Source organism: Penicillium brevicompactum, assembly GCF_028827555.1.
Source record: "Penicillium brevicompactum strain IBT 35665 chromosome Unknown utg000005l_segment0_segment0, whole genome shotgun sequence".
In the NCBI taxonomy this organism is placed as follows: Eukaryota; Fungi; Ascomycota; class Eurotiomycetes; order Eurotiales; family Aspergillaceae; genus Penicillium; species Penicillium brevicompactum.
Window position 1 is genome coordinate 582,526 of NW_026623208.1, and position 27,739 is coordinate 610,264.

Consider the following 27,739-nt stretch of genomic DNA (forward strand, 5'->3'; position numbering starts at 1 on the left):
TGTATAAAATGACTTCTTCAAGTTCTGTATCTGTCCAAACTCATTCGAACCTTGAAAGGTTGTTATTCTTCGCGTGATTCGGCCGAGCGTTGATGTGGACCTGCTTCCGAGTGCCAGTCAGGCAGCAAGGCATAATTCAGGCACCGATCAGGCCAAACTTCATGTATTTTACCCTATGGCCATTATACTCCATCCACGGGTATAGTTCGTTGCGAGCGTGTAGCATGATGGTCCAATATTGCATCTATCTTGAAGACACATGGGTATTCCTCAAGGCTGGGCTTGATCAAGCAAGACTCTCATTGGTGTGAAATTTTCGCCAAGTAGCGCGTCCCTCTCGCGTGAGATGGAACATTATCGGACGATACGAGGCATTCTGTCAGCCTAAGCCAATATCTGATGCGGGCGACAGGGTCTAGCCCATTTAGTGACTGCGGGATGATTCTGTGCAGGGTCCCTTTTGGGTCTAGTCAGGGGAGCTCATTCTTCCGATCGCTCATATAACAAGGGACACCTCTCATACCATTGTGCTCAGTCCGTACTTTGTTATTTTCTTCGCAATCTGCGTCTGCTCGCGCTGTTATTCTTGCCACTCTTTTCAAGAATACAGTCATACATTCTTTCATCCCATCTTTTTTTTTTTTTGCCATTCTTTAATTCGGGGCTCATTCGCATCTAATGCATCACTTTCTTTTCTCATTCGTCGTGGCTCTCTGCCTTGGCGCGCACTGTGCGGTCGCAGCATTGACGTCGGGCGAAATTGCCAACTCCCTTAATGAGCTAGCACAGCAAGGATTTGCTGCAAAGCAGCTCGTATTGGAAATCAATTCCACTGGGGATGCTGGTCCGATCACGGTAGGTGGGGCTTCCCGAGTCAGTGGATTGACAGCTTACAATAGTGTCCAGGATGTCTACGCCGAGATCGACACGATGGTCACTGTGGTTCTGTCGAATGTGAATTTCATGTCGAACACGCCAATCATCACCGGCCAGCCGGAGCAGCAGGAAGTATATGAGGGATACTCGAACGTAGGTCGATGATGAAAATCGCCCTAATCAGACTCACTTTTACTTACTGGCGCTAGTTCGTACAATCCCTACTTGAGCTCATGGATGCTTTTTCGAGCAGCGCATCCCAGCTGAAATCTATCAACCAAGCCGCCGAAATCAAGGTTCCATCTGAGGTTCGCATCTTGGAAGCTGCTGTTGACGTGAGTATCTTAGTCAATCCTTCGTCTTTGTCTAAATAGACCGTGTTTACCAAATGAGATACTGATCCCTCTCAAGGCCTACTTCTACAACATCATCGGTCTTTTCCCAGAAACCAGCTCATACAACGCCCAGGCCAACCTTCAGAAAGCTCAGGTGGATACACATTGTTTCCAGGCTGTTTGGGCATTTGATCTCGGCGCTAGCAATGGTAATCAGACTACCAAACGGGCGCGCAGCCACAGCTCGCTTCATTCTCGGTGGATGAAGCGCGGTTCCCTCTGATCTTATATCGACTACTCCTTACTAATTACCGCCACCCACTGGGCAGTTTCTCAGTGAGTGTATTCATTTTGAATATGCTGTGTATTCCAAATGAAATATACGCACATCACCTGTGTCTTCAATACGCATCTTCCAAATAACCTTGGTCCTATCGATTGAAATTTCTCGAAGTACAGGCAAATAGATAGCCATCCTTTGTTACACATGTGAGCACGCTCACGATGTTCTGGCCTGAATTATAACGAGGTATCTGGATGCCGACACTAATATACTAATGTATGCTCATATAATTTTCAAGCGGTGGCTTGGAGATATCTCCACACGAAAAACGCCGATCAGATCGGGCTAGATATTGCCGTGCTCCGTACCTTGGAAAGCAGTCGGGAAATGCCCCAGGTGGACCATGGACCAGTGGACGTCGCGCTGTTCCGCTTCCGACCAGGAAGACAAGTCCTGGCAATTCCCTTGGTCATTTGAACATCCCCAGCCTTGGCTAGGCCCACACTATGCATCCTATCTATCCTTTTCTTTCTGCTGTGATATTTGCACAGTGCCAACACGAAGCTCGAGCAGATGTGAGGTCTGTTGACCCTGTATTGAGAAGCATAGAGTACGTATTTAAGTTTGAATGGGGTAGTATATTATAACTGCCGCCAAAATGGCCGAGTGGGATCATCCCCGCTCCATGCTCCGTCGTATTCGTGGGGTTGGTTACGCTGTGGTCGCCCTCAGTTTACTGAGGGATACTGAATATCAACCCCAGAAATGTCCCTGGTTCGATCCCAGGGGCAGGGCGAGTTTGGCAGTTCTCGCTTTCTTATATCTTTTGATTCTTTCCCTCTCCACCTTCTGTCAGGTGATGAGCCCTGAAAGGTGTCCGACTAGCCTTGGAGGAAGCGAACATCACTGCCCCGTGCTTACGATTGAGATCGCCTTTCTATGAGGCCGAAACAAAAGATCAGTGGATATGAAGCTATCCTGGGGTCTGCACCTGATTGATGGAGATAGGTTGGAATTTGCTCTTGGCCCTAAGTCTCGACCATATGGCACTTCTTGAAATCTGGAGTGAAATCCAGAGTCAATCAATAACATCAATAGGGCATTACAGATAAGATGTCCATTGGAGTAGCAATGCGAATGAATAAATCTCATTTGGTATTGCGAAGTAATTCAACTGAAACACTGCTGTCATGAACCGTAAAGTATTTTTTCTGTTGGGGGGAGGGGACCTGGGAGCGAAGTCAGCCTTTGCTGAAACAAGTAAGAGTGTCGCGAAAATACCACTTTGTGTCAGCGACTTTCGACTGCCTTCTTCCTACTCCGCAGAGTCAGTCGCAGTTAATGGGCTCTTTGTCATCGAGTGATTGCATTCGAGGGCATATCTGTGTTTACCGATGGGCAATTGCATGAGCGTGATGGTGTCATAAATCTTCAAATCCGATTGTCGTTGGTTCAACAGAATCTCAGTATTCCACATGGCACTCTTTGAAACGGCTGTGCATTCCATTATGCTTCTTCGTATCAAACGACGGCATTAGGCACGGTTGGGATAATATGAGCTGCTATTGCCGAAGTAATGGTGCTGGCGCGCTTGTTTCGCGGAAATCCTGTTGGCAGGATCATACTCGAGGAAAGCCTCCAGCAGTTCGCAGCCAGATTCTTCCAAATCCGGGACCAAAGGACCAATAGGACGCTTCCATCTGGGGAAACTAGACTTGTAATCCGGGAAGCTGGTGACACCGGGCCATGTTCCTTCGTCGGGGGAACCAAGAAGTCTATGTGATACACTAATCAGCATTGGTGCCAGCTAAGTTCCACGGGAGACACTCACCGGAAGATCTTGAAGATCTCATCGATCTCCGAGTCACCTGGGAAGAGGGGTTTGCGTGTGCACATCTCAGCGAAGATTGCTCCCACCGACCACATGTCAACCGCAGTAGAGTACTGGCGCCCACCAAGTAAGATCTCAGGGGCACGGTACCAGAGAGTGACCACCTTGAGGAGCCTGAGTTAGCATATGAACGGCACGGCATTGGTTCTCTCGTTGCCTTGTATTTACCTCGTGTGTGTAGGTCCGCAGGGGAACACCGAAGGCTCGGGCCAGACCGAAGTCGCCCAATTTCAAGTTACCCTCGCGGTCAATGAGAAGGTTCTGTGGCTTCAAGTCGCGATGCAAGATGCGGTGACTGTGGCAATAGTAAATCCCCTCCACAAGTTGGGACATGAATTTCTTGACCATTGCATCCCCCAGACCCAGACTGGCGCTCAACTTCGTACTACCCGGAAAGGCTTTACCACGACCACCCTCGTGGACAGGCAGAGCCTCCATGTACTTCTTCAGATCAAGGTCAAGGAACTCCATGACCAGGTAGAGCTTGTGGCCATCGACGTGCACGATATTGAGCAACTGGACGATGTTCTGGTGCTTCGCTTCCTTAAGAAGAGAGATCTCTCGGATGGCGGTGCTTGGCACGCCCTCATCTTCGCCCTCCAGGCGGATCTTTTTCAAGGCAACGACCCGATTCGGATGGTTCACCTCTCGGGCCTTGTAGACGACACCGTATGTGCCTGGAGAGCGACGCGTTAGCTAGGGTGCTGGGGTATGGATATTCCCCCTTAAGACGTCACCTTCTCCGACTTTCTCGATCTTTTGGTAATTCTCCATGTTGAGAGCGTGTTGCTTTCTGGTTGATTTCCGAAAAACGGCGAGTCGGGAAAGGGGTTGCTGACGCAGGCGCGGGAAGGGAGAGAAAGCACACTCTGAAGTGAGGGACGGCGATGTCAAATCCTCAGTTGCTAGGCGACCCTCTTGGCGCGTTCAGATACGAATCTTCGCGTGTCTGACGCGATGCTATATTCTTGCAGAAACTCTACGCTTTGAAGATTGCCCTTTGACCCCTCGCCACCCCGCCTTAACTTCAACATTTGTTTCCTTTACACGACTTTCTTTCTCTCGTCTTTCCATGGAACTTTACATCACCGCCATTCTTTGTCATACTTGGATTAAGATTTCAAACCCGACTTTCTTTATCCTAAGTAGATCGAATATTTGAGACCACAGCCGGAGGTTAGCCGGTCATCTTCCTTCCCACCCGTGGACCATCCGCACCGGCAACGGTGGAGTTATTCTTCAAATATTCAAATATTCAAACCTGGAAATATTAATAGGCTCAGTAAACCTCCAAAATGTCCTTGGATACCTCGCTGGTCAGATCCTAGCCGCGCTAACTTTGGGAGTGGAGAGAGCCGGGTGGAGGCCATGGCCCCGGATTGGCGCCAAAGCAACAGGGATGCTTAAGCGCGCCCCGGGCTCGATTGGCCGCCAGCGCTCCCTGCCCATGTGGCATCCCATTGCCTTCAACACTGGGATAGTGAAACATATCAATACCACCCAATCTCTCAGACTCGGGAGGCTATAAAATTCCTGCGATCTGCCTAGTTTAAATTGAATATATTCGCCCTGTCAAACGCAATGGAATCCAACTACCTCGAATACTTTTCACAGGTCACAAGAAACACACCGTCAACCTAGCAGGCCCGATTCGGACGGTAGCTCTTCTCGAACCCCAAAATTTGTCTCTTTAATACTTTATGATCCATCCCGTTTATGTCAAATTGACTTGCCTGAAGGAAAGCCACCGTATAGCCCCCCATCTTCGCCATCAACTCACTACTCCTTCAATAATCTCAATATCCTTGTTCCCCATGACGTTTTCTTGGTATTTTCAAGATCTCTGGTGCGCCATTTCGATCTCTGAGGGAAATCAATCTCATACAACAGTACCCTGCAAACATTTGTTATAAATGTTCACGAATCGTGAACTCAAAAGGCTCACTTACCATTTGGTCTTGAAATACCACTTGTACCCAATGTACATGAAAAAGAACACCGGAATGCTGATGTAGGAAGCAATGAACAGCTTGTAGTCAAATGGCGTCTCAAACACCGTGAATCCCTGGATCAAGAGTAGAAAGATGTTGAAGAAGAAGTTTCCCCAGTAAAGGGATATGGGACCTGGCGCTGTAAAGGGGAACTCCTTTGCGTCAATACCTTTCCTTGTAGCCGCCGTGCGAACTCGAATATGAACAAATGTGATAGCAGCCCATGCGATGTATGCTGCTGTCCCACCAAACGATGTGAAATAGGAAAACAGGCTTCCTGCAGTTGTTTGTAAGGACATCAGGCCCAAGAATCCCCACATATTGGAGAAAATAATGGCCGGATACGGAACTGCGGGCGAAGTTAGCTATCCAGATTGAGCTTTCAAGATCGGATCATCGAACCTCCTCTGGCATTTGTTTTCGCGAACAACGAAGGCGCTTTCCGTTTCAAAGCAAGTGAGTATAGTGCCCGTGATTGAATGTAAATTACCCCGTTCGCGGCGGAAATGAAGGCTATGAGAATGATAGCATTGACAAAATGCGCGGAAGACTTCCAACCGGCTAGCTGAAAGCCGATCGTGAATGGCGATGATGCGGTTTTCGAGGCGGGATGCACCAGATCATCCGATGTTGAAGGACATATCAAACCTTGAAAAAATGACATCCCAATAAACACGAACAGGATGCGATATAAAATGGAATTTGTTGCCTGAGTAATGTTAGCGTTTGAGATGAGCTTTCACAAACGGCCTCTTCTTGATATACTCACACGAGGAACATCGCGTTGTGGATTTTTAGACTCGCCCGCCGCAACGGAAACAATTTCAGTCCCAACATAGTATGCTGCGGCCAGGACAAATACTTGACCAAAGCCATTGGTGCCATTTTGGATTGGGCCTGCTCAAACGTTAGACTTTTGATCCTGTTTTTTCATCCCGGTGTACAAAGCACTCACCGTATGGCTCTTTCCAATACTTGAACCCTACATACCCGTTCCCAAATGCACCAGTATCGGCAAGAATTGATATGAAAAACAGCACGACCAAAGAGAAGAATTTGAACATCCCAAAGTAGTACTCTGTCTCTCCATAGAAATTTACCCCAAGAGTAGTCAGAAGGGAGAAGAAGACAAAGAACAAGATGTACCAAGCCCAGACGGGAATGGTGGTATCTGGAATCCAAAATTGGAGGAATACCGTGGCATTGTTCCAATCTTCGAACTGAGTTAGTGCAAATCGCTCTTCGTTGTTTGTTGATGGCACTGACCTGATGCTAGGAAGACACTCCACATGAAATAGTAGAGCCACGACACCGCAAAGCTGAAGGCTGGATCTACAAATCGATCACAGTGCTGCATTTCCTAAATTAGCGACAGACTCGAAAGTGCGCGAAGACGGATTTTCTAACCTCAACAAATCCGCCATGGACTGGAAAGAGAGTAGCTACTTCCCCAACACTCTGCATCAATATCCACATCGAGACACCTGAGTTCGTTAGTCCGTGGTAGGCATGGGTACTGTGAGGCCGAGTCACATACCCACGATTGAGAAGCCAATCAGCAGTCCCAATGGACCTGCTTCATAAATTCCATACCCCAGACCATAGAAACAGCCTGGTCCGATGATACTTCCCAAAGCAATGATCACGAACTGGCGACCTTTGAGCCCTCTTCTCAAGCCATCCTCGATGATATCACCAGAAGTGTCACGCCGAGGCTCATCATCATATTGGGGTTCAGTGGTAATAGTAGGTGCCTTCGATAAACCGGCTGCTTTCTGCGAAATTGATAATTCCGTCATCTTGAAATCTCGAAGGCTGAAGTTGGGAGCTGAAATCAACCCGCTTTCTCACCTGAGTGTCTTGCTGATGATGTGGGATGTTCAACAATCGATCGAATTTCAGTTCCAAGATTGGCTGCTTTGCTTGGTTTCTTCAAGTATTCCAGTAAATAGCGAAATCAAGCTTATTCAATCAATTTTAGCTGGGGATATCTGGTTGATATACAGTGACTCGGGGCATCTCGCTAGTATATCACGTCATTGAGGAGTACAATTTGTCGGGAATGGATCCCTCTAGACTAACAAACTCAAAAGCATAGGTATTTGAATGCTCAAGGCTTGGATCTAATCAAATTAGACCAGAAAATGGCTTGATGGGAGATTGAGTGGATAATAATACGTGACTTTAGAATCAGCCAAAACCTTGGTATCAGTTCTGAAACTCCCGAGGTCGTCAATGCTAATTTTCTATCTGTCTCTTATTAAGGAGAAACTTATCCAGCCGCAAATGGACTCTTCTTCCTAAGCTTTTCACCAAACTTCCACAAAAACACGGGAGCAGGTGCCCCAATGACAATGGCCAGAAATGCAAGTAAGCTGTTACCCCATCCATAATGCAAAGCACTATACATATACGGTGCAAACAATGGGAATCCAAATCCAGCAAGGGAGCGCAAAAACGCACCAGCTGCCAAAGCACTGGCTGCGAAGCGCGTGTATGTGTCAACCATGTAGGTTTGGATACACTGGAAGGCGACGATGGTCCCGGTACCGAAAAGGACTGCACCGATATTAGGCGCTATCCAATGACAGTGGTACTGTGCCGTCCAGCCATAGATGAAAAGGCCAGTTGGTATAAAGAAGGCACCGACGAAGAGTAGTGGAACACGAAACTCGGGTTTTCCGACGCCGTTGTTTCGCGCTTTCAAGCGGCGGTAAATGCGGTCGTTGAGTGGAGCACAGATCTGAGAGCCGAGCCAGAATCCCAAGCCGAGGGAGATGTAGTTGAGTCCGCCAATGCCAACTGACTCGTTGTAGTATGTCGGACTCGTCCACAGAGAGGGGAAGGTCGACAGAACGAGATACATAATTCCATAAATGTAAGCCATGAACAGGGCGAGAACTTGCACGATGGGTTGAGTGAGGAGGAGGCGGAAAGGGCGGATAAGAGCGACGCGCAGGATCTCTGGAAGAGATTTCTTTTGGCGTTCGGCTTCTGTTTGGTATGATTCGTCGCCCGATTCCTTTCGCAGGCGTATAGCGCGATCCCGCAGAATCTTTGGGCCATAGCTTTCGCGAAGAAAGAACAGACCCATCAATTGAATGAGACCATCCACAATGGAAGTTGAGTAGAACACCCATCGCCATGTTGTGTTTTCGGCTATGAAACCTCCTGCGATTGGGCCGAGGGCAGGACCTAGAAGGGGCGCGAGACTGTAAATGGCGATTCCTTTGCCACGCTCTTCGGGGCGGAAACAATCTGACAGAACTCCACCTCCGATCTGAGAAATGTAAGTTAAGGTAATTCTTGGGATGTGGGATCTCTGCTGCTTACCGCTAGTGGCGCACTTCCCCCCAGTCCAGCAAAGAAACGACAGACGATCATTTGCACCTTGGTCTTTGACACAGCACAGCCGATGTTAAAGACCAAGAAGAAAAGATTTGCCAACTGAAGAACAATTGTTCTCCCGTAGATTTCTGACAGAGGACCTAGAAACAAAGGGCCAACTGCGTATGCGAGGACGAAAATTGAGAGCATGAGTTGAGAGACCACTTCATCTGTCACATTGAACTCAGCAGCGAGAGATGAAAGCGCAGGAGCAACCATTGATGAGGAGACAGGTGAAATGAAAGTAAAAAGGGAGACCGTGATAGTCGCAGCCCACTTCTTTTTCATGCTCCAGTTTTTGGGGTTCTCTGGGTCTTCATCGCCATCCCACGTCACCTATTGTTGTTAAAACCCAGCTCGGACTCGGTTGTGATAGAAACTTACCAGCTTTGGATCATGGGGAGACTGATTCGACTTCGCTGTCCGTGTTTTCTCGAGCTCTGGTTGCCGGGACTTTTCCAAATCGAGATCCCGCTCGTTGGCTATTCCGTTTCTCACTTCTTGGATAGTGTCTGATGTATCTCCGCCTTCGATTGATTCCTCCTCGTCATTGGATTCGTCGCTGTGATAAATAGACTGATCGTTGATATGTCTTCCTGAGTGAACCCGATCAACCTGGTTCATCCCATGGCTTGACAATGACCTCAGCCTCGATCTCAAGGATCCCGTCAGGCTTTGGGGCCTTGATTCTGCCCTCGATCTCGGTGCAGCAGACTCCGAGTCCATGCTGGATGGTGATGTTGATCGTGACCTGGGTGGGTCTGATTGATCTTTTTTGAATTCTGACATAGTCGATCTCGATTCGGCGAAATATCAAACACGCCGATACCGAAGTCAGGATTTTATCCAAATCCGAAGATACCAATGCAGTCGGGCAGGCCAACCTTGGAAGAAGAAACGAAACAGCCTTCCACGGTGGGGAACATATTTAAATCAAATGACAGGGCGGAAGAGTCATCCCCGAAACAGGGACGCTGATGCATAACCAACGGCGATAACGAAAGGCCTTAACACCGCTGGTCCACAATTGGTTCGTTCTACCATTTGAGGCATAGCGATTGGCTAGATTTGAAAGCTTGGTGACAGCACTGTGGATGTGAGTCCACACCTTGCCCCATCTGGCTCTCGGATTGAAAAAAAATTCAACGATATGGCGGCCTGGCCCGTCTTCAGTCAGGATTATGCAGGAAGCAGCCTGAAAACGGTGTCCCGTGGCGCCGATTGACACCTGAGGCCTCCATCCCCGGGTTTTCGGCACATCGGCGGATCACGTGCCATGGTGATCGGCAATATTTTTGCCTAATACAATGCCGGTACAGGGCTCATCATCCCGGTTCCGGGCCGCTTTCCTCCTAATGTCCGTCGCGCGCGTCATGCTCGAGGTCTCGGGCGTCTCAGCTCCAACATGAAAGAACAGTAAGAAATAACAGCTCAAGTGTCCATGCTGTAGATATGGGTATCAACTCTCGCACGGAAACAGCGGTCTCTTGACCGACTTATTCCACTACGAGCTGCCAAACACACAGGTACTTCTCTTTTTTCAGCGTTGCGATATTATTCTGGCTGAAAGTTGGAATTCTCGCTCGGGGTTGACGAGCCTGTAATCAGGTGGAGTCAAGATGTCAATGATATGAAAGTGAAATCCCAGCAAGCATCGAATTGAATGAGAGTGGGGTGGAGATGAGCATGGATCTTAGGGGAACTTCGGATCTGGGAAAGAAGTTGTTTATATGTGCAGTCTCTACGGTTGGGATTATCACCACGGAGCAACATGGGCTCCAAAGTGAAGCACAGCATGCAGGTAGTGCATTATGATCACTTAGCACCTCGGCAATGTGCGACTCATGTCGGTCCCCGAAACGACAGAACACAGGGTTTTGTAATGTTTGGTCTTTGGTCTACGCGCGGAGGTCTGGGTTGTAACCTTGAGATCGAGTGTACTTGTAGTCAGCCCTACAAGTACTAAGTAGCTCCACCGGGTGACGATCACCTTGGGGAACTTGCATGGAGCCCATGACAGGTGTATAAAGCGTGATGTGGCTACTACTGGGATAGAGTATGCCCATTCCACTTCCAAGGTTGTAATCATAGCGAGTGTACACCTCGCCATGCCAAGAGAAATCCTGATGATCTGCAAGAGGCGGTCATTTAATAGGGGAAAATTCTAGCGCACGGGTGTTAGTTTGAACGCACGGAGTGATGTTCTATAGTGTACTTTGTACTCCGTACGGAGTACTCCGTACAAGGGGTGAAAAAAATCTCTCGAGGGGGTGTTCTTGGAGGCAGGCGCCCAGCAGCTGAAGCGGAGCATAAGTCTCTCCACTCAAGCCAATAAATATTCGTGCTCTCTTTTTGAGACTTGCGAGACCCAATCAGTTTGAAGTATCTGTGCCTAGTCACGTTTGAAAATTCTGGTGGTCCCTATATAGTGTGTGGATGCCCCACTTTAAAACTGAGACATCCTCGGAGAAGGAGGGAATAAAGGCAAAAAGAAAAATAGTCTTCGGCAACTTACAATTAGACCTCAGCTGATAGGAATGAAATAATTATCACTTTGACTGCACTAGACACTCGGGTTCACATTCGACCTTCTGTATAAATGTATTGGCCAACCAAAAGAAATGAATGGTGGCTGTGTGGTGTGCTGCTCACGCAGGCTATCATCACAATCGCGCTTGAAATGTGAGTGAAGTGTCTTCGTCTTAGATTTTTCTGACAATCTCGGTATTATGACATCGGGTTAACCACCATATCAGTTATATCTTTGTGGAATGGCAGTCATGGGTAACACCAACCATCTTTCAGGTTCCGGTGTCATACCTCATTCCAATCAACCTAGCCATTCTGATATTTGCTTGTGTTTATGAGTCTGTCCTTACACTGGATGCCATTCACAACAAGAATAATATTCTCCTCTTCGCAATCTGCATTTCCAATGCCTGCAGCTTTGCATACGCTGTCATGCAATATCAACTGATGGAGACAACCACCACAAGACTATTCCACGACCGCTTCGGGTATCCAACTCTGATTGATACCACCCGCAATGTCTGGTCTTTGGTCCAGCCCGCCGAGGTTATTGTCAGTATCGTCACAGGTATATGTACTTTGGCCATGATTCCGTGTGTATACCTTCTACACAGAGAATACTCATGGGCCATCTACAAATGTGTCAACGGCAGTCGAAAAACAAGAATGCGCTATCTATTCTATGAGGTAAAGGACACTCCAATTCCACATTCGTGAATGTGTTACTGACTTCGCCTATTAATAGATTTTCTTGGTGCTCATCAAAGTAAACTTCTACTTTCTGATTGGATTTATTATTCAATACAATTTAATTTACGTCCACACCAAAAACCTCGAATGGACGTTGGCCATGTGCCTTATTCCGGCTGCCTTCATCTGTATGCTACTTGGCGTGTACTTTGTTCAGCATGAGCGAACCTGGGGGGGTCATCGGCATTATAGTAAGTATTGTGACACTCTTTCCAACTTCTTTCAGTATCATGCGGGCACATCGCTTACAATGTGTAAGGTCTGCTACTTGGGAGTCATTGCATATTTGATAAGCCGAATCATCATACTCTTTGAGGACTCAACTCTCGGGAAAGACATGATGCTTCTTTTTGCTTTTGCATCCCTAGTACTCACTGTTGCCACGGTTGTTTGCGCCATCGTGTGCATCACCAACTTTGACCGTGGTTTCAAGAAGATCAACAGATCGAAGAATGGATCCGGACGATCCTCACAATATTCACAGGCGAACAGCCTTCCCCTTTCAAATCCCTATTTACGTCCGCCCTCCCGACTTACGCTGGAGTGATATGGTGAATCTCTACCTTTTAATATAGTTTCAATGTACAACATTTCCAAGATTTCCAGGACAGAACATTCTCCGACACCATACAGTCACCCCTAGGATAACCTGGAAGACGAAGCGACCAGCACTATAGTTCAACAAAATTTCAATGAACTTGATGGATTTTTTATTGGTGTTTATCTGATTTTCCAACGGATGCAATGTTTCAAGTGTCAGTGATGTACATCACTTCGCCGAGCCTAGAAAGTACCCTCTTGGGCACGGAGCCTTGGGGTTTCAATGAAAACATCCCTGCGTCAGAATTCCCCACGTCCCATGATCTCTTATCCATGGACTGCAAGTCTCCAGGGTTTTGGTTGTGCACAGCCCGGCACAAAAACCAATCAAAATGAACTAACAAAAATGAAAGTCTCCTCTTAATATCAGTGCCCAGGTGAGCACAGACTACCTACAAGTACATCATATACATGATTGAAACAAAAAGAGCCCGGTGCATGAGAATTTATATTTTCCATTACACGAAGAATAAGTAGATCCGGAATCTTTCTGGATTGTATCAAGTTTTGATGTCAAGGTGGATGTCAGAAAGACACATTGCGGGGATGAACCATAGGAATGAGAGCCGCTAGCTCATGTTTGATTGACAGGATCCACAACATTATGTGGAGAGATAAGTTGACCAGTAGTGATATCATGCTAGGCTAAACGTGCTTCGGACGAACCGGAACTCACGCTCTTTTAGTGCGGGGCCCCAAAGCCTCCCGGGCTCGCGTTTGCGTCATAAGGAACACCTTTTATACACTTACACCCACCCTTGGGAATTTGACGATTCAAATCATGGAGTCATCTACATATGACAATTTCGCATGGAAACAAACACAGCCTGGGAGATGGGAGCGCGAGATTGACGAGGTAGAGCAGTTCTATGCTACATTGTCAAGGATATTCCAAGGCACTGGGCGTACATTTTTCGCCATAACTGCCCATGTCTCACTATCTATCGCGCACAACTTCAAACAAGGCTCAAGGACTGAGCTACACGTGATTGACGCTCTGCGGTCAGCCTGGCTGCGGCTTCGATATGACCACCCAACGATTGCATCATGGGTCGAAGAAAATCACGAACAGAAACGATGTAAGAAGGTATATGAAGCATTCTCCGACGTGGAGGATGATCCTCATCTCACCTGGCTGAAAGAAACTTTCCATGTCATCTCTACTAGTCAGTCGGGTCAGCAATGGTGCAACTCAGATCCGCCTTTGCCGAGGCTGCCGACCATATTTCTGCTCAAGCATCCACCCAAACCGCAACACAATGTATTTCGAGTTGATGTTGTCCTTCGCTCGCACCATGATGTGATTGATGGGATTGGGTCCCTTCATCTGCTCAACAACTTGATAAAATATGCCTCTCAAGCTCTCGACCATCCGGGCAATTGGAGAATCCCGGAGTTCACAGACGAATGGAAAAACCTCAGCCCACCTTTCCGTGTAGCTGCAGATATACCTGAAGTCCTGAGTCCAGATCAAGACCTGAAGTTGAAGAGTATCGTGGAGTCCAATGACGCTGTTCGTGAGGGAGTCGAGATTGCGACATTGCCTTTCAAATTGGGGCCGACTGTCCCCGGGTGCCACAAGCGGGTGTCTGTAAAGGTTCCCACCGCAGATACGGAAAAGCTTTTGCTGGCTTGCAGACAAATTGGAGCCAGTCTCACTCATGCATATCATGCTGCGTTAGCACTCGTCATTCGCGATGCCCAGCAGAAGAGTGAAAACGAGCGGAAAGTGCGATATATCAGCTACACTCTCATTAATGAGCGCGGCCACTGCAAAGCACCCTACAACTCACCTCAGCATGCAGTTTCGGTCTACCATTCGGTATCAGGCCGTAGCCTTGCTATAGATTTGACGGTCCCCGGTTTAGCAAGTCCGGATCCTGCGCCCGGTAAGACAAAGGACGACTTTATTCGAACCGTCGAGGACGTTAAGAGGTACTACCTCTCGATTCGAGAGGATGAAGAACATATCAGCTTTGTTCCGTCTTATTGGCAGCTCTCCACTCCGCCCTATCCACCCGGTTTGGAGGATCCTCCGATTCCTCCACCAAACGAGAAACCTTCAGCATCGATATCAAGTCTGGGTGTCATTGATAGCATAATCACCCCGACCAACGGAAAATTTGAAGTGAACGACCCATGGGTATCTGGAGAAGAACTCGGAACTGGGCTCGGTATCTTTCTTGGGACATATCGAGGAATTCTTGGCCTGAGCGCTGCATATAACGATGCATGGCACAATGAAGTCGACGTCCGAGAGTTTCTTCATAAGTGTCATTCTGTGGTGGTCAATAATTTGCTTTCTTCTCAGCAACAGGGAGTGTCCCCCCAGTGAGGTCAGATGTCGAAGTAAAACGGTCAGTACGGCTTGTATCAAATCATTCGTTCGTTCTCTATATCATTTGCCCTTCTCCTTCAGCACCTAAATCCCCTCTTCCCTGAAGAACAGATGTTTTGATCTGTATCCGTGTCGGCGAGTTCATTAACTTGGCACGGCGTGATACAATACACAATGTGCGTAACGCGGTAGTCTCAGCGTCCTAGTCGAGCCCCTCTTGTCGTTTGCTCAATTCCGCCTTCTTCTTTTTGTATCCAGCGTCTTTGCAATCAATGATTCCTTTCGCCTCGAGATCGCTCAAAAGCTCGAGCACATAGTCTTGACAGTTGTATCCCGGGTACTCATTGTGAATTGGCGCTTTCTCGGCAGCCATCACGATGGACGTCATTTTCGAAACAGGCGCATTCCACATATGTATGAGGTCGATGAGGTCTTCAGATTCCCGTGGGTCCGAGGTACTCATATCAAAATAGTATCTCGTCGACGAGCCCAAAGCGTTAAGGGTGGTTTTGTTTGGCCCATCAATGAAAACCGCCCAATGTTTGTAGATACCTTGGTTCACGCCTTCGTTGAAAATTGCAACGTAAATACCCAAGGAAGACATTTTGAGAATGGGAAAGGCGAGGAGGCGAAAAGAGAGGTGTGAATCCACTTTACCCCACAATGTGCTTATCAGTGCCTAGCGGTCTTCGGAGTTCCCAACGACCTGCACTCTTCTCAAGATGCCACCAGATCGACGTGTACAGCGAATCGTGCGAGTACGTACGGGTTGCTGGTCATGCAGGCGACGCAAGAAGAAGTGCGATGAAACTCGACCTATCTGCGGCGGTTGTCAGCGCAATCACCTGAGCTGTCAGTGGCCCGATGTTTCGGGAAGGCGAGATTCAGGACAGGACGATATCACCCAGACAGCGGCTTCAGAAGAGCGCCGACCGAGCCTTTTGGAAAGTATTGAGCCTTTCAATGAAACGGCACTCTCTGGAAGCCCCTTATCGCAACGGGCGCTCTCTGTGGTGTCAAACACAAACTCCGAGATCGGTGATCAGATTGAGGACGCGATGCACGAGACACGTGAGCGTCGCATATCAACAGCTTCTCCGATGAGCAGTACGAGCGATGCTCTTGTCGCGTCGATCTCGACCGGAGATGTGTTACCGCGCAGCTTGTCGATGCTGCCCGGTTACGACGCCGAGTCTTATCAGCTTCTGAGCCATTATCTTGCCACAACGGCCGATTGTATGGCAAACGGCTCAACACCAGTCAACCCCTTTCTCGTGCAGATTGTGCCCTTGGCCTTCTCCAGTGATCTGTTGCTGCAGCTTGTAATCACTCAGAGTGCCGCTCACCGGGCGTTCCGATCGCGGGACGATTCCGACACTATCGCCCACAGCCACTACTCCAAAGCCTTGCTACATTTTCGCCGTGGGGTGACTGATTTTATCGACGGAAAGGAGTCAAATCCGCTCATGCTCCTTGTTGGGGCACTGCTAATGTGTTTTACTGAGGTAAGCAATTTGACCGAAGCCTGTTTGCCGAAACTGATCAAGTCCAGACCGCGAAAGGCGACATGAATGGCACAATATTCGATCATCTGTCTGCGGCAAACTCGCTTTTGGTTAAGCTACTTGCTCAAAGCGACTCGGCAGTGCCGCGCGATTTGAAAGATTTCGTTATCGAATACTACACATACACTGCCACCGTGAGCATGATATCAATCGATGCACGGTTTAGCGGGCAACTGTTCCTCAACCTGGATCTTGAGGAACGGTCGCGTGAACTACTACGCACTCAATACGTGGGCAACTTGTGTGGCTGTTGGCTGGAGCTCTTGCTCTTGATCCCATGTATTTTTGATCTCGGCCGACAGTGGACCTTGGACGGCACGCAGGCGGTCGTCCCAACTGCCGATGATCTCGCCATGTTTGCATCTATCCAGGCACAGGTCTTGCGCTGGTCGCCTTACCTCAACGTACCGAGGGATGTCTACCTTGCGGGCTTGATCTTTCAGCAAGCTATATTGATCTACCTATACACCTCTCTCGGGGGTTTCCGATATACCACCGACGGAATGTATAGGGGGTTGGTAGATAACGCAGTCACAGAGGCCATGTCATACCTCAATGACCTTTCGCCAAACGCGCGTATCAACTCGGGTCTTTGTTGGCCAATCGCATTGGTCGGATCTTGTCTCCTGAACGTCGACCAGCAAGAACGTCTGCGAAGACGTCTGAATGCAATGACCGAGAAATTTGGACTTGGAAACATGCATCGGACACTACTTCTGCTCGAAGCAATGTGGAAATTACCCCCATCCGAGGCTGGACCGTGGAATATTTGTCGCGCAATGCAGCAAAATCAAATATGGATTTCATTCGCGTGATGTTGATCGTCATTCTGTTACTCATATTATGTACAATTAATTCAACCATTCTTCCTTATGCTGCTTGGTTCTTCGGTGCCTCCGTCGCTGGGCCCTCGGGTGTCACATAAGCCTTTGTCAAGCCACCATCAACGACGAAGTCGGTCGCATTGACGAAGCTGCTCTCGTCGCTAGCAAGGAACACCACAGCATGGGCTTGCTCGATAGCCTCTCCAAAGCGGCCAGAAGGGAAATGGACCTCACGACGGAACCGCTTCTCCTTATCGTCACCAAGCCAATCCTGCAGCAGGGGTGTGCTGAACAAATCGTCAGCCATCGTTTCATCTGTCACTGGTCGCGGAGCAATAAGGACTTACTTAAGAGGCGCGGGGCAAAGAGAGTTGAATCGGAATCCCTCTCGGGCATGGACAATTGCCAGCTCCCTTGTCATGGCAAGGACAGCACCTTTACTGGCAGTGTATGCCAACTGTGGGGTAGCAGCTCCAACCAACGCCACCATCGAAGCAGTGTTGATCACGCTAGCGCGCTTTTTGCCATGCTTTCTGAAAGCACGCACAGCATGCTTTGAGCCAAACCAAACACCCTTCACGTTGATATTCATTGTTCGGTCCCAGATCTCTTCGGGACATTCCTCCGAGTCGCCATCTTTGGGATGCATGATACCGGCATTATTGAAGATGACATCAAGTCCACCCCAGGAGTCCAGGTGTGCCACTGCAGCTTCGATCTGGGATTCGTTGGAGACGTCGACGGCCTTGGTCTCGACCTTTCCGGTGCGGGATGAGGCGGGGAGGATATTATTGACTTTATCAAGGGCTTTGGTGAGACCCTCGTCGCTGATGTCTGTCATCAGGACCGATGCGCCCTCGCGGAGGAAGAGAATTGTGGTTTCGAGGCCAATGCCTCTGGGAGAACGTCAGCTTCCAAGCTTCTGCTACATGGAGTGATAAATCATAACATACCCAGCCGCGCCAGTGATGATGGCATTCTTGCCTTCAAGTCTGCCAACCATGTTGATTTGATGTTATGTGTTAGAAGAAAACGAAGTGAAATTGGAGAAGTCAAAGCAATTGGAGATAATGAAACTAGACAAGCTTGCGACCGCTAGCTTCTTCAATTTATAGCTCCTGCAACTCCAGTTTTCGATTAACCCGGTTCACGTGGCTATCGGAAATCTACAGATGTCTATCTTGCTCCACTGCCGCGGTCTCGGAAGCTTTAGTATCGCGGTCCTAATACCCCCGCCATGCGACGGCGCGCGGCGAGCTCGCGCTGCGGGGCATGAGGGGTAGCTGTTAGGTAAAGTACTAAGATCTCTTTTGCATGAACCGTTGGAATATCGTGGTATCTTTGCCGCGCTCTCAGGGTGGGCCAGCGCGGTCCGGAACCGCGCTGTGGGGTTATGACAGCGCAACAAGAACAGTCATCACAGGTAAAGCTATAGGCTTCGGTGTAGACACTTCAATGTGAATTCATGAGTAACAAATTGGGCCACGTAGATCGCTCCGTACTTATTTGGGAAATAACAAGTATCGTGGTGAGCAATACAATTTGGAGCATTCAAAATTCTACAAAGGTTTAAATCTCAGACACAAAGTAGGATTCATCCATGGATATCCTAAGACTCAATTCAGGCGTAATTCTATCTTAAAACTAATTAACTACATACTGTATACTCATGATGAACCATCCTTAATGTGATAGCTCTTCAATTTGGTGAATCCATCATAGCCTCGTGGGCCAAGGGTGCAACCGAGGCCCGAAGTCTTCCAACCAGTCCAGGCAAGATCCTGACATCTTGGGTTAGCATTCAACGAGAGTCTCTTCGGCACAGTCACTTACTGGGCTTGGGTAGTCACAGCGGTTGATGAACACTGTGCCCGCTTCAATGCGATCAATCAACTCTTCTCCACGCGCGATGTCCTTGGTCCAAACACTGGCAGTCAGACCAAAGTCACTATCGTTCATCAGCTCCACCGCCTCATCGTCACTTGATACTTTCATAATGGGCATAACGGGGCCGAATGTTTCTTCCTTCATGGTAGCCATGGTGTGGTTGACGTTGGTCAACACAATGGGAGCCACGAAGTTTCCTTTTGGGTCTGGGAATTACTCTCCACCTGGAAGCTTGAGTTTTCAGGTGTGGAAACAACAGCACCCTTGACCAATGCATCCTTAACATGCGCCGTGATCTTCTCAACCGCTTGTGCTGAGATGACAGGGCCGGTGGTTGTGGTTTGATCCTTCGGGTCGCCAAGTTTGTAACTAGAGCGTATTAGCACAGTATAATTAAGTTGAAAAGTTTGTACTCACGAGCTCAGCTCTGCTTGCACAGCACGCAAGAACTCATCGTATACTTTCTCGTGCACATAGACGCGCTCAATAGAGCAACAACTCTGTCCAGAGTTGAAGACAGCTCCGTCCACAAGCTGCTCTGCAACATGCTTCACATCCACGTCAGGCCGAACATAGGCGGGGTCGTTACCACCAAGCTCAAGGTTGACTGGCTTGATGTGACGAGCCGTCGCCTCTCTCAGCCTGATTCCACCAGCAGTCGAGCCAGTGAAGGATACGGATTGAACGTCAGGAATTTGCGCGACTTGATCCAATACATCGAGATTTCCAATGTGGACAATTTGGAGAACATCGGACGGGAGTCCAGCCTCGGTGAAGAAGTCGAGCATCTTGTTTCCAAACAGCGGAGTCTGAGGTGAGGGGCGCAGGATCACACTGTTACCGGCTAAAAGAGCTGGAACAAGTGCGTTGACAGTAGTCAAATATGGGTACTTCGGTCCATGTTAGCCTCATCAAATTATTCAATGACATGGTATACTCACATTCCAAGCCCCAGCAATAAGAACTGGGCCGAGGGGAACTCGCTTGACAGACCGGCGGAACCCAGCCTCAGCCCGACCAGGCAAATCGGATAGACTCTCGTCGGCGATGTCCATCAAGTATTCGGCACGCAGACGCATGGTGTTGATTTCACCAGCGCAGTAGCGGATCGGCCGACCCATTTGAAGTGTAAGCTCACTGGCTAGCTCATCTCGGTTCTTCTCGACGATGTCAAGAAATCGCTTGACAATATTCTTCCTCTCGCCCAAAGTGGTGTTTTGATAAGACTTGAAGGCCTTCTTTGAAGTGGCAGCCACCTGGATGGCTTCTTCAAGAGAAGTGCCAGCTTGTTCAAAGATGACCTCGTGGGTTGCGGGGTTGATTGTTCGAATGTTGTTTGACATTTTGGGTCGTAAGGTGATGTTAAGAATTTGACTTAGTCGAAGGTGGCCCCGGGGGGGGGGACGAGGGCTTTATAGCGCGGGGCCGCGGTTGCAGCTCCGGCGTTATCGCAACGAGCCCGGCGCGCCGGATTCCACTTTTCTTGCCCTCTATTATCTACATTCTACGATCCCTGCTTTAGTTGAAATCGAATTTTGTTCTTATTATAGACAATTCTTGTATTCATGATGACATTTGGAGTATTAATTTCAATTTACCCTCTTCTCAGGTCCGAAATTAACCTTGGAATGATCTCGTTTCTCATTTCTCATCACAGGCTCCTTCAATGTCCTCTACATTCATTTCCTCAAACTAGTTATCTTCGTATCCAGCATAAACTTGGCCATAGTACGTGCTATCAATCTGCCATCTTGATGGTCACCCGCCCGGGACAGACCATCCTTGTACAGCTCATCGTCAAAGACACCATTATCATGTCGGGCTTCCAGAATGAAAGACATGATACCTTCGTTGAACTCAGGATGGCCCTGTACCGATAACAGTCTGCCCGGGGAGTAGAGGCCCTGGATGTCGCATAATGAGCTTGTTGCAAGATTTACACACCCAGCTGGAGGCGCGCCGATGACTATATCTCGGTGCATTTGGTGAATGCTCTGCGGACAATCAGGATCATGTGTGATTAATGTCTCCCAAAGACTACTTACCAAGGTGTCTTTGCCAAAAATTTGCTTTCCGGTCTCGGTCAAATCGATCTTTCCCGCTGATATCTCCCATCCAGCATCGCTCCTGCCTACTTTCGCCCCTAGGGCTCGTGCGAGGATCTGATGCCCAAAGCATACTCCGACAACTGGTATATTATGAAGATTCACGGCGCTTTGTATGAATTCGGTGAGTCGGAGAATCCATGGATCATCGGCCCAAGCATCGTGTTCTGCGTGAGATTGATCAGTCTAAGGTTATGGTCCTGTACCACCGTGTATGAAACTCACTGCTTCCAGTGATGAGCATCGCATCAACACTTCCAATTTCAGGTAATGGATCCATATTGACCATTTGGTGCTCCTTGAATGTCAATTTGACGTCTTTGAGAGCCTCCTGGCTGAGATCCAAGTCGCGGAAGCCCTGACCCAGAAGGCCCTGGAACATGGCGAAGTAGTCGCCATACTTTGCGACGACAGGTGGGAGAGGCGTATCGCACACCAGAATGGCGATGTTCATGTGGACAGGATTTGACATAGTTGGACTCAGGACTTGTCGGTAAATGCAAGCGGTGGTTTCTATCGTTATGTTATGAATTACTCGACATCGTACACTCCTCGTTGACCAACCCTCCAGCTGGGACGATCGGCGTCTTATCGATAAGGCTCCGATAAGCGCGCCACTGCACCCCACAGCGCGGACCGCGGATGCTCGTCGCGAGAGCTCTCGGAGCTTCATCTTTCTACGTCCTTTGCACGTCGCGATGCGCGCTCCCGCTCAAAGCCGCGCGGGGTTGTTCTTGACCAGAGATGCGGCGCGGGATTTATGCTATCCAGAAGCTCGGCCCGCCGTGTCCTCAATGGTCCACAATTCACGCAATTGTGTAAATTGTATAAAGCTACGCAATGTAGCCCAGAGGATTCTCTTGTCTCCAATTTATCTCAATTGAAATTGACAAGCTTTGCTTCCTGTACAGTTTCCATATAATGATTACGCCTACCATGATTACTGTGGAATCCCTCCCCCAACTTCTTGCCGATGACATCAAGGTCAAGGTCGCCGGCATTGACAGCGATGGCGTACTACGCGGCAAGGTGATGGCCAAAGAGAAGTTCCTTGGGATTGCGGAAAAGGGTTTTGGTTTCAGTTCAGCCCTCTTTGGCTGGGATATGCACGATATGCTATGGACAACCAATGCACGAGTTGCGCCTCCAGAGTCAGGATACGCTGATTTCCTGGCTATCCCGGACCTCAATTCTTTCCGTCGCCTGCCGTGGGAAGAGAATATCCCATTCTTCCTTGTGAGGTTCCTCGATGACACAACCCCAGTTTCAGCGGACGGGAGAAGCCTGTTAAAGAGCCTATGCGATAACCTTGCGGGAGAGGGAATCCACGCATTGGCTGGAGGTACCATGAAACATGTTTACCATCAGCATTAAACTTGTGTGCTAACCTTTAGCAGTGGAACTCGAGTTCATGAACTTCCAAACCCCCTCCGAAGACGGATATGGCAGTGCAGGCTCCCAACACCCTAACCTGGCCACTTTCCTGGAAAAGAACTCCCCCGGTGCTCTTCGACCCATTACTGCCGGCATGTTCTGCTACAGCTCAACACGGCCTGTCGCCAACAAGAAATACTTCTATGATATCTTCAACACCGCTGCTCAAATCAATTGCGGCATTGAGGGGTGGCACACTGAGGGCGGGCCCGGTGTGTATGAGGCAGTACGTACATCTTCCAATCATAAGAAAGCTTTCTAACAATGATTTTCCCAGGCTCTCAAGGTTTGCGAGATCAGTGAGATGGCCGATAAGGTCGCTATGTTCAAGTGAGTGTAGAAACATGTCGAAGCCATCTTAATCTAACATTCCGACAGGCTCCTGACGAAATCACTGGGAATGGATCACGGTGTCACTCCATGCTTCATGGCCAAGCCCATGCAGGGCATGCCTGGAAGCTCCGGACATATCCACATTTCACTCGCCGACAAGGATGGCAAGAATCTCTTCGCACGAGAGACACCCGAGGCAAACCCTCAGTGGTCAGACATTGCACACCTCTCCGACACCGGGCGACACTTCCTTGCTGGTCTCTTAGAAGCGCTTCCTGATATCATGCCTCTGTTTGCACCTACAGTCAACTCTTATAAGCGCCTAGTTGAGAACTACTGGGCACCAGTGCATATCAGCTGGGGACTTGAGGACCGGATTGCCTCAATTCGTCTGATCACACCACCAGTCTGCAAGCCCGGTGCGACTCGCTTCGAAGTCCGTATCCCTGGAGCTGATCTCCATCCCCATTACGCTTTGAGTGTCATCCTTGCAGCTGGCTGGAGGGGTGTGCAAAAGAAGCTTGAGATTAAGGTGCCACCCATGTCAGCGCGCAAATCTGGTGAGCGGCCCGAGCTGCTGCCTAATACTCTCGAAAAAGCTCTGGATCGATTTGTCGCCCCCAATAGCATTGCCCGCGAGATTCTAAGTGGGGAGTTTGTGGATTTCTTCACTGCGACAAGACAGCATGAGTTGGGCCTTTGGAGGGAGGCTGTCACGGACTGGTAAGTTCAAGCCAATAGGCCATTCGTTGATTTTAAACTAACACACCTGCAGGGAGGTCAAGCGGTACATCGAAATTGTGTAAACTTATTTAAAATATCACAGCCAATGGAGTTCTTTGATTTTGTGCATGTCTGCAGCCTATAGTCTTGTATCGAATAAGGTCTCAGTACGGAGTAAGCCGAGTCAAGCTATCGGTTTGCATATGCATATACATCCCTGTAAGACCATCAAGTAAAGTCAAACACCTGGGCACATAAAGAGTACACAACCTTGCAAGCTGGGAAGCTGCCCAGGTGGGAAGCCTGGGAGATTGGGCTGCCGATAGGAGAACACGCTAATCCCTTCCAGGCCTAGAGGGAGTTTAGGATCCACGGGTACCTTGAGGCCGCCCACGTGATGAGGCAGAAACACGGGGTTCATCTGATTGACACGGCCATCTCATCGTCCATAAGTGTACATAGGGACTCATTTCAAGGAATCCTGTGCGCATAGCCAGCGCAATGGCTTCGAACCTCCCCCCTCCCCATCCCACCACGCACCCCCACCCCGCCACCCGATGATCAACATGCCTCTACGATCACCTCAGGGATGCCCATCAGTCGCGATTCCTTATCGCCGCTGAAGGCATCCTTCCCGAAGGGTATCATGGAGTCTGAGAGCAGAGATATGCTGAGCCCTACCAAGGCCTCCTTCGGATTGGGGACCTCGCCGACTCAGAATGGCTCGGGCGACAGCCCCGCGGGGCCATTCAATTTCGATACTGCTGTGATGGCGAAGAGTCCGGTCGTCAAATCGGTGAGTGGAACCTCAATTGATGCTAGGGCAGGATGTGGTACTAATAGATCTTTTTCTTGTGCAGAACATTGGACAGCGTCGTGGCCACAAGTACAAACATAGTAGCATATCGCATCAGATCTTCCTCGAGCCACCTCCGCGCGCCCCTCTCGCCCTCCCCAATTCCCTCCCTATACCAACATTGAAGGAATGTCGATCCAGCATGTCGAAAGATCAAAAGACCCGTTTCTGGTGGAGTCTTTGTCATATGTCAATTGCGGCATACACGCTATGGACCGCGCACGGGTCTTTGGCCATGACGTCCTTATCGCACTTGATCCTCTTCGACTCCCTGGGTGCTCTGCTGTGTGTTGCAGTGGACGTGCTGAGCAATTTCGAAGTTTGGAAACGATCCAGCATTCGCCACCCATTTGGCCTTGAACGAGCCGAGGTTCTGGCTGGGTTCGCAATGGCCGTGCTTCTCCTGTTTATGGGGCTGGACCTCATATCGCACAACTTACAACATTTCCTGGAGAAGTCCGGCCATGAGCCTCATCGCCCCCACGAGCATGATCGTGTTTCACTGGGCAGTGTTGATATAACTGCCGTTCTTGCTATCTCTTCAACACTGGTTTCGGCGATCGGACTCAAGAACCATGCTCGTATCGGGAAGGCCATGCGGTTTGGGTATATTCAGTCACTTCCGTCCGTCCTGAGCAATCCATCCCACTTCCTGACACTCTCATGCTCCGCTCTCCTGCTATTGCTACCCTTGGTGTCGATCCGCATCTATGACTGGCTCGACAAGCTCCTGTCGGGAACCATTGCCTTCTCCATGTGTTTCTTGGGCATGCGATTGGTGAAGACTCTTGGCTCCATGCTTCTCATGTCCTACTCTGGTCCCGGAGTATCTGATGTCATTAAAGATATCGAAGCCGACCCTGCTGTGATCGGCATTGATGATGCTCGGTTCTGGCAGGTCCATTACGGGCTATGCATGGCCAATCTCAAGCTACGGGTTGGTGGAACTGAAGAGAACCTTCTTCGGCTCCGAGAAAAGATCACTAGCTTGGTCCGTAACCGATTGGGTGGGGGTTACGGTGGGGGTGGCCAAAAATGGGAGGTGTCTTTACAGTTCACCATCGAACGAGCCTGATATTTTCTCCGATGTTTTATTGATTGCCTATCTTTATATTTTCATTTATGGCATACCCTTGTACAAAATGAATTTTACTTCTTCCACGGTTGAATTGGTGAAAATGATCTGATCCGTAGTTGTTCAAAATTAAAAGGGTATATAAATGAGAAGTTGTCGCAATCGTTACACGCGTTCCCGGATCCAACGCGTCAGCCTCTATTTTTCCAATTTCACCTCCGACATTTGCTTGTGCCAGACAGGCCTCCAGCCGCGACTCGTTCCTCTGTCTGTGGTGACGAGAGCACCGATGCACACAATAAAAGTCAAGAACATGAAGACAGTATCCGCAGTAGCGGCGGCACACCTAGATTTTAAGTGCGCACTGTCATACCAGCAATTTGAGCGAGTTCCTAGATCTTCGTACTCGCAGCCGCCGCTGAGCAGAACATTTTGATAAGTGGTAAGCCAGCTCGAGCATCTAGTTCCATGCAGTCGAACAGCAAAGATCTTCATGATCGAGAAAATAGGACATTAGCTTCGTCGCATGTGGCATACCACGTAAGGGATACTCACAACACCACCAGCAAATAGTGCCAGGCCAGTAACACCGTCCACAATCCAAAGAAGGGGACCATTAAAAGAGGTCTCCGAGATAGCAGCATTGCCAAGCAGTGCGGCTACGATACCGAGACCGCCAGCGAAAGCTGCATAGATAGTCTCAGACGGTATAGACTCGATCACTTGCCCCCTTGCAAGACTGAGAGATAGACTGAAGATGACGAGGCCGAAGACCAGCTATCCTGATGTTAGCAGTGTTGTGTAGACCGAGGTGCGACAGCAACGTACCTGGACGACGCGAATACCAGCATTATATGAAATCATCGTGAATGCTTGAGCTCAGGTTTAGCCTGAAGCAGAGATATTTAGGTTGCTAAAAGTTGAAATAAAGTAACCCCTGAAGGGGGTGCCAGGGGATTTATTATCCACAACCCCAGATCTACAAATCCACCCTGGTTCACAGCCTTGTTCGCACAGCCTTTTTTTTTATCTCATCGTTGCGCGTGCTTGAGCCGCAAAATCAAACTTTACATTGGAAGGACACGCGACTTGGGGGCCATCCTTCGGATGCATTTACCCTGTCGGGGCGAGAACTAATTAGTGCTTGATGAAGATCGGATGACGATCTTAACCTTTCATGAACCACCAGTTCAAGATCTTTGCCCGGGTCATCCTATGACTCGTTGCATATGGGGCATTGGGGCCACGCTCTTATACGAGCCCGGTGGGTTTGGCAACGAAAGTTTTGGTCCTGCGAATTTCTTTCTGCAATTTTGCTTTTAGAAACAATTCTTTCAGCCACTGTAGGAGGATAGAGATGACATGGTCTCGAGAATTGCCAAGCGCGACGTTGACATGAAACTGCATAGAAGAAATAACCTCGTGTTTTCACAGCCTAGCCCCACGACGATGAAACGGCGTAAACCGACCCAGAGAATTTACGTCTCTGCCTTGGAAAAAGCCTCCAGGGCGCAGTGACGTGGGATCGTCATAGAATGAAATATTTTTAGTCAGTATTTTGTCGATCTGTGGGTCCTGAGTTTTCAGGGTCAGAGTCCCATATTCCTTTTTGATGTTGGCCTTGGGCGATCAATCTTGGTCGAATAGGTAGGCTGTTGGTCATGTTCTGTATATAGTTGCAACCTTGGAGTTCTTTTCATTCCGCAATAAGGCTAGGAAATACATTCAAGGGCGGATGAAACAGAAAAACGACAAAACAAGTGCCAAGGATAACCCTGGAATCTAAAAATGTTACCAAGTCTAGGGTTAAATATATATATATTTTGCTTTTATTTGGTTATACTGTCACGGGCGTAGATGGCCTCGGGAATACTCATAGTTTAAGAACTTTCCTCGAAGCAGCCTAGGTAAAAGACATACCCACCCTCCCATCCAAGCAAGCGTACTGTATCTGATC

General features: G+C 48.9%; 14 protein-coding genes across 14 annotated transcripts; 6 read left to right on the forward strand and 8 right to left on the reverse strand.

The window, feature by feature from the left end:
• Positions 1-678: 678 nt before the first annotated feature.
• Positions 679-1,494, forward strand: N7506_006024 (uncharacterized protein; the record flags this gene model as incomplete). Its single annotated transcript, XM_056955317.1, has 4 exons — positions 679-855; positions 907-1,029; positions 1,086-1,211; positions 1,288-1,494. 4 exons carry the CDS (start codon positions 679-681, stop codon positions 1,492-1,494), a joined length of 633 nt encoding a protein of 210 aa, XP_056809651.1.
• Positions 1,495-3,028: 1,534 nt separating this feature from the next.
• On the reverse strand, positions 3,029-4,159 carry N7506_006025 (cyclin-dependent kinase; the record flags this gene model as incomplete). Its single annotated transcript, XM_056955318.1, has 4 exons — positions 3,029-3,269; positions 3,326-3,489; positions 3,554-4,062; positions 4,123-4,159. The coding sequence occupies 4 exons, from the start codon at positions 4,157-4,159 to the stop codon at positions 3,029-3,031; spliced, it is 951 nt and encodes a 316-aa protein (XP_056809652.1).
• Positions 4,160-5,164: 1,005 nt separating this feature from the next.
• On the reverse strand, positions 5,165-7,175 carry N7506_006026 (uncharacterized protein; the record flags this gene model as incomplete). Its single annotated transcript, XM_056955319.1, has 8 exons — positions 5,165-5,279; positions 5,335-5,725; positions 5,779-6,085; positions 6,146-6,273; positions 6,332-6,589; positions 6,643-6,727; positions 6,784-6,860; positions 6,914-7,175. 8 exons carry the CDS (start codon positions 7,173-7,175, stop codon positions 5,165-5,167), a joined length of 1,623 nt encoding a protein of 540 aa, XP_056809653.1.
• Positions 7,176-7,648: 473 nt separating this feature from the next.
• On the reverse strand, positions 7,649-9,387 carry N7506_006027 (MFS transporter; the record flags this gene model as incomplete). The annotated part of the gene is made up of 3 exons (XM_056955320.1): positions 7,649-8,656; positions 8,710-9,099; positions 9,148-9,387. 3 exons carry the CDS (start codon positions 9,385-9,387, stop codon positions 7,649-7,651), a joined length of 1,638 nt encoding a protein of 545 aa, XP_056809654.1.
• Positions 9,388-11,362: 1,975 nt separating this feature from the next.
• On the forward strand, positions 11,363-12,589 carry N7506_006028 (uncharacterized protein; the record flags this gene model as incomplete). Its single annotated transcript, XM_056955321.1, has 3 exons — positions 11,363-11,445; positions 11,520-11,979; positions 12,038-12,589. 3 exons carry the CDS (start codon positions 11,363-11,365, stop codon positions 12,587-12,589), a joined length of 1,095 nt encoding a protein of 364 aa, XP_056809655.1.
• An 834-nt stretch (positions 12,590-13,423) lies between these two features.
• On the forward strand, positions 13,424-14,977 carry N7506_006029 (uncharacterized protein; the record flags this gene model as incomplete). The annotated part of the gene is made up of 1 exon (XM_056955322.1): positions 13,424-14,977. One exon carries the CDS (start codon positions 13,424-13,426, stop codon positions 14,975-14,977), a length of 1,554 nt encoding a protein of 517 aa, XP_056809656.1.
• A 205-nt stretch (positions 14,978-15,182) lies between these two features.
• N7506_006030 (uncharacterized protein) lies at positions 15,183-15,584 on the reverse strand (the record flags this gene model as incomplete). Its single annotated transcript, XM_056955323.1, has 1 exon — positions 15,183-15,584. One exon carries the CDS (start codon positions 15,582-15,584, stop codon positions 15,183-15,185), a length of 402 nt encoding a protein of 133 aa, XP_056809657.1.
• Positions 15,585-15,702: 118 nt separating this feature from the next.
• N7506_006031 (Zn(II)2Cys6 transcription factor) lies at positions 15,703-17,360 on the forward strand (the record flags this gene model as incomplete). The annotated part of the gene is made up of 2 exons (XM_056955324.1): positions 15,703-16,485; positions 16,533-17,360. The coding sequence occupies 2 exons, from the start codon at positions 15,703-15,705 to the stop codon at positions 17,358-17,360; spliced, it is 1,611 nt and encodes a 536-aa protein (XP_056809658.1).
• A 55-nt stretch (positions 17,361-17,415) lies between these two features.
• Positions 17,416-18,372, reverse strand: N7506_006032 (oxidoreductase, short-chain dehydrogenase/reductase family; the record flags this gene model as incomplete). Its single annotated transcript, XM_056955325.1, has 3 exons — positions 17,416-17,656; positions 17,717-18,265; positions 18,323-18,372. 3 exons carry the CDS (start codon positions 18,370-18,372, stop codon positions 17,416-17,418), a joined length of 840 nt encoding a protein of 279 aa, XP_056809659.1.
• Positions 18,373-19,036: 664 nt separating this feature from the next.
• N7506_006033 (aldehyde dehydrogenase family protein) lies at positions 19,037-20,599 on the reverse strand (the record flags this gene model as incomplete). Its single annotated transcript, XM_056955326.1, has 5 exons — positions 19,037-19,150; positions 19,203-19,462; positions 19,519-19,625; positions 19,674-20,146; positions 20,198-20,599. 5 exons carry the CDS (start codon positions 20,597-20,599, stop codon positions 19,037-19,039), a joined length of 1,356 nt encoding a protein of 451 aa, XP_056809660.1.
• A 336-nt stretch (positions 20,600-20,935) lies between these two features.
• Positions 20,936-21,833, reverse strand: N7506_006034 (type 1 glutamine amidotransferase; the record flags this gene model as incomplete). Its single annotated transcript, XM_056955327.1, has 2 exons — positions 20,936-21,528; positions 21,587-21,833. The coding sequence occupies 2 exons, from the start codon at positions 21,831-21,833 to the stop codon at positions 20,936-20,938; spliced, it is 840 nt and encodes a 279-aa protein (XP_056809661.1).
• Positions 21,834-22,282: 449 nt separating this feature from the next.
• Positions 22,283-23,934, forward strand: N7506_006035 (glutamine synthetase family protein; the record flags this gene model as incomplete). Its single annotated transcript, XM_056955328.1, has 5 exons — positions 22,283-22,703; positions 22,759-23,021; positions 23,073-23,125; positions 23,174-23,851; positions 23,904-23,934. The coding sequence occupies 5 exons, from the start codon at positions 22,283-22,285 to the stop codon at positions 23,932-23,934; spliced, it is 1,446 nt and encodes a 481-aa protein (XP_056809662.1).
• A 410-nt stretch (positions 23,935-24,344) lies between these two features.
• N7506_006036 (cation efflux family protein family) lies at positions 24,345-25,782 on the forward strand (the record flags this gene model as incomplete). Its single annotated transcript, XM_056955329.1, has 2 exons — positions 24,345-24,647; positions 24,712-25,782. Coding segments are annotated over 2 exons (1,374 nt in total), but the record flags the coding sequence as incomplete, so codon positions are not given.
• Positions 25,783-25,980: 198 nt separating this feature from the next.
• N7506_006037 (MARVEL domain-containing protein) lies at positions 25,981-26,646 on the reverse strand (the record flags this gene model as incomplete). The annotated part of the gene is made up of 3 exons (XM_056955330.1): positions 25,981-26,271; positions 26,320-26,559; positions 26,611-26,646. 3 exons carry the CDS (start codon positions 26,644-26,646, stop codon positions 25,981-25,983), a joined length of 567 nt encoding a protein of 188 aa, XP_056809664.1.
• Positions 26,647-27,739: the final 1,093 nt, after the last annotated feature.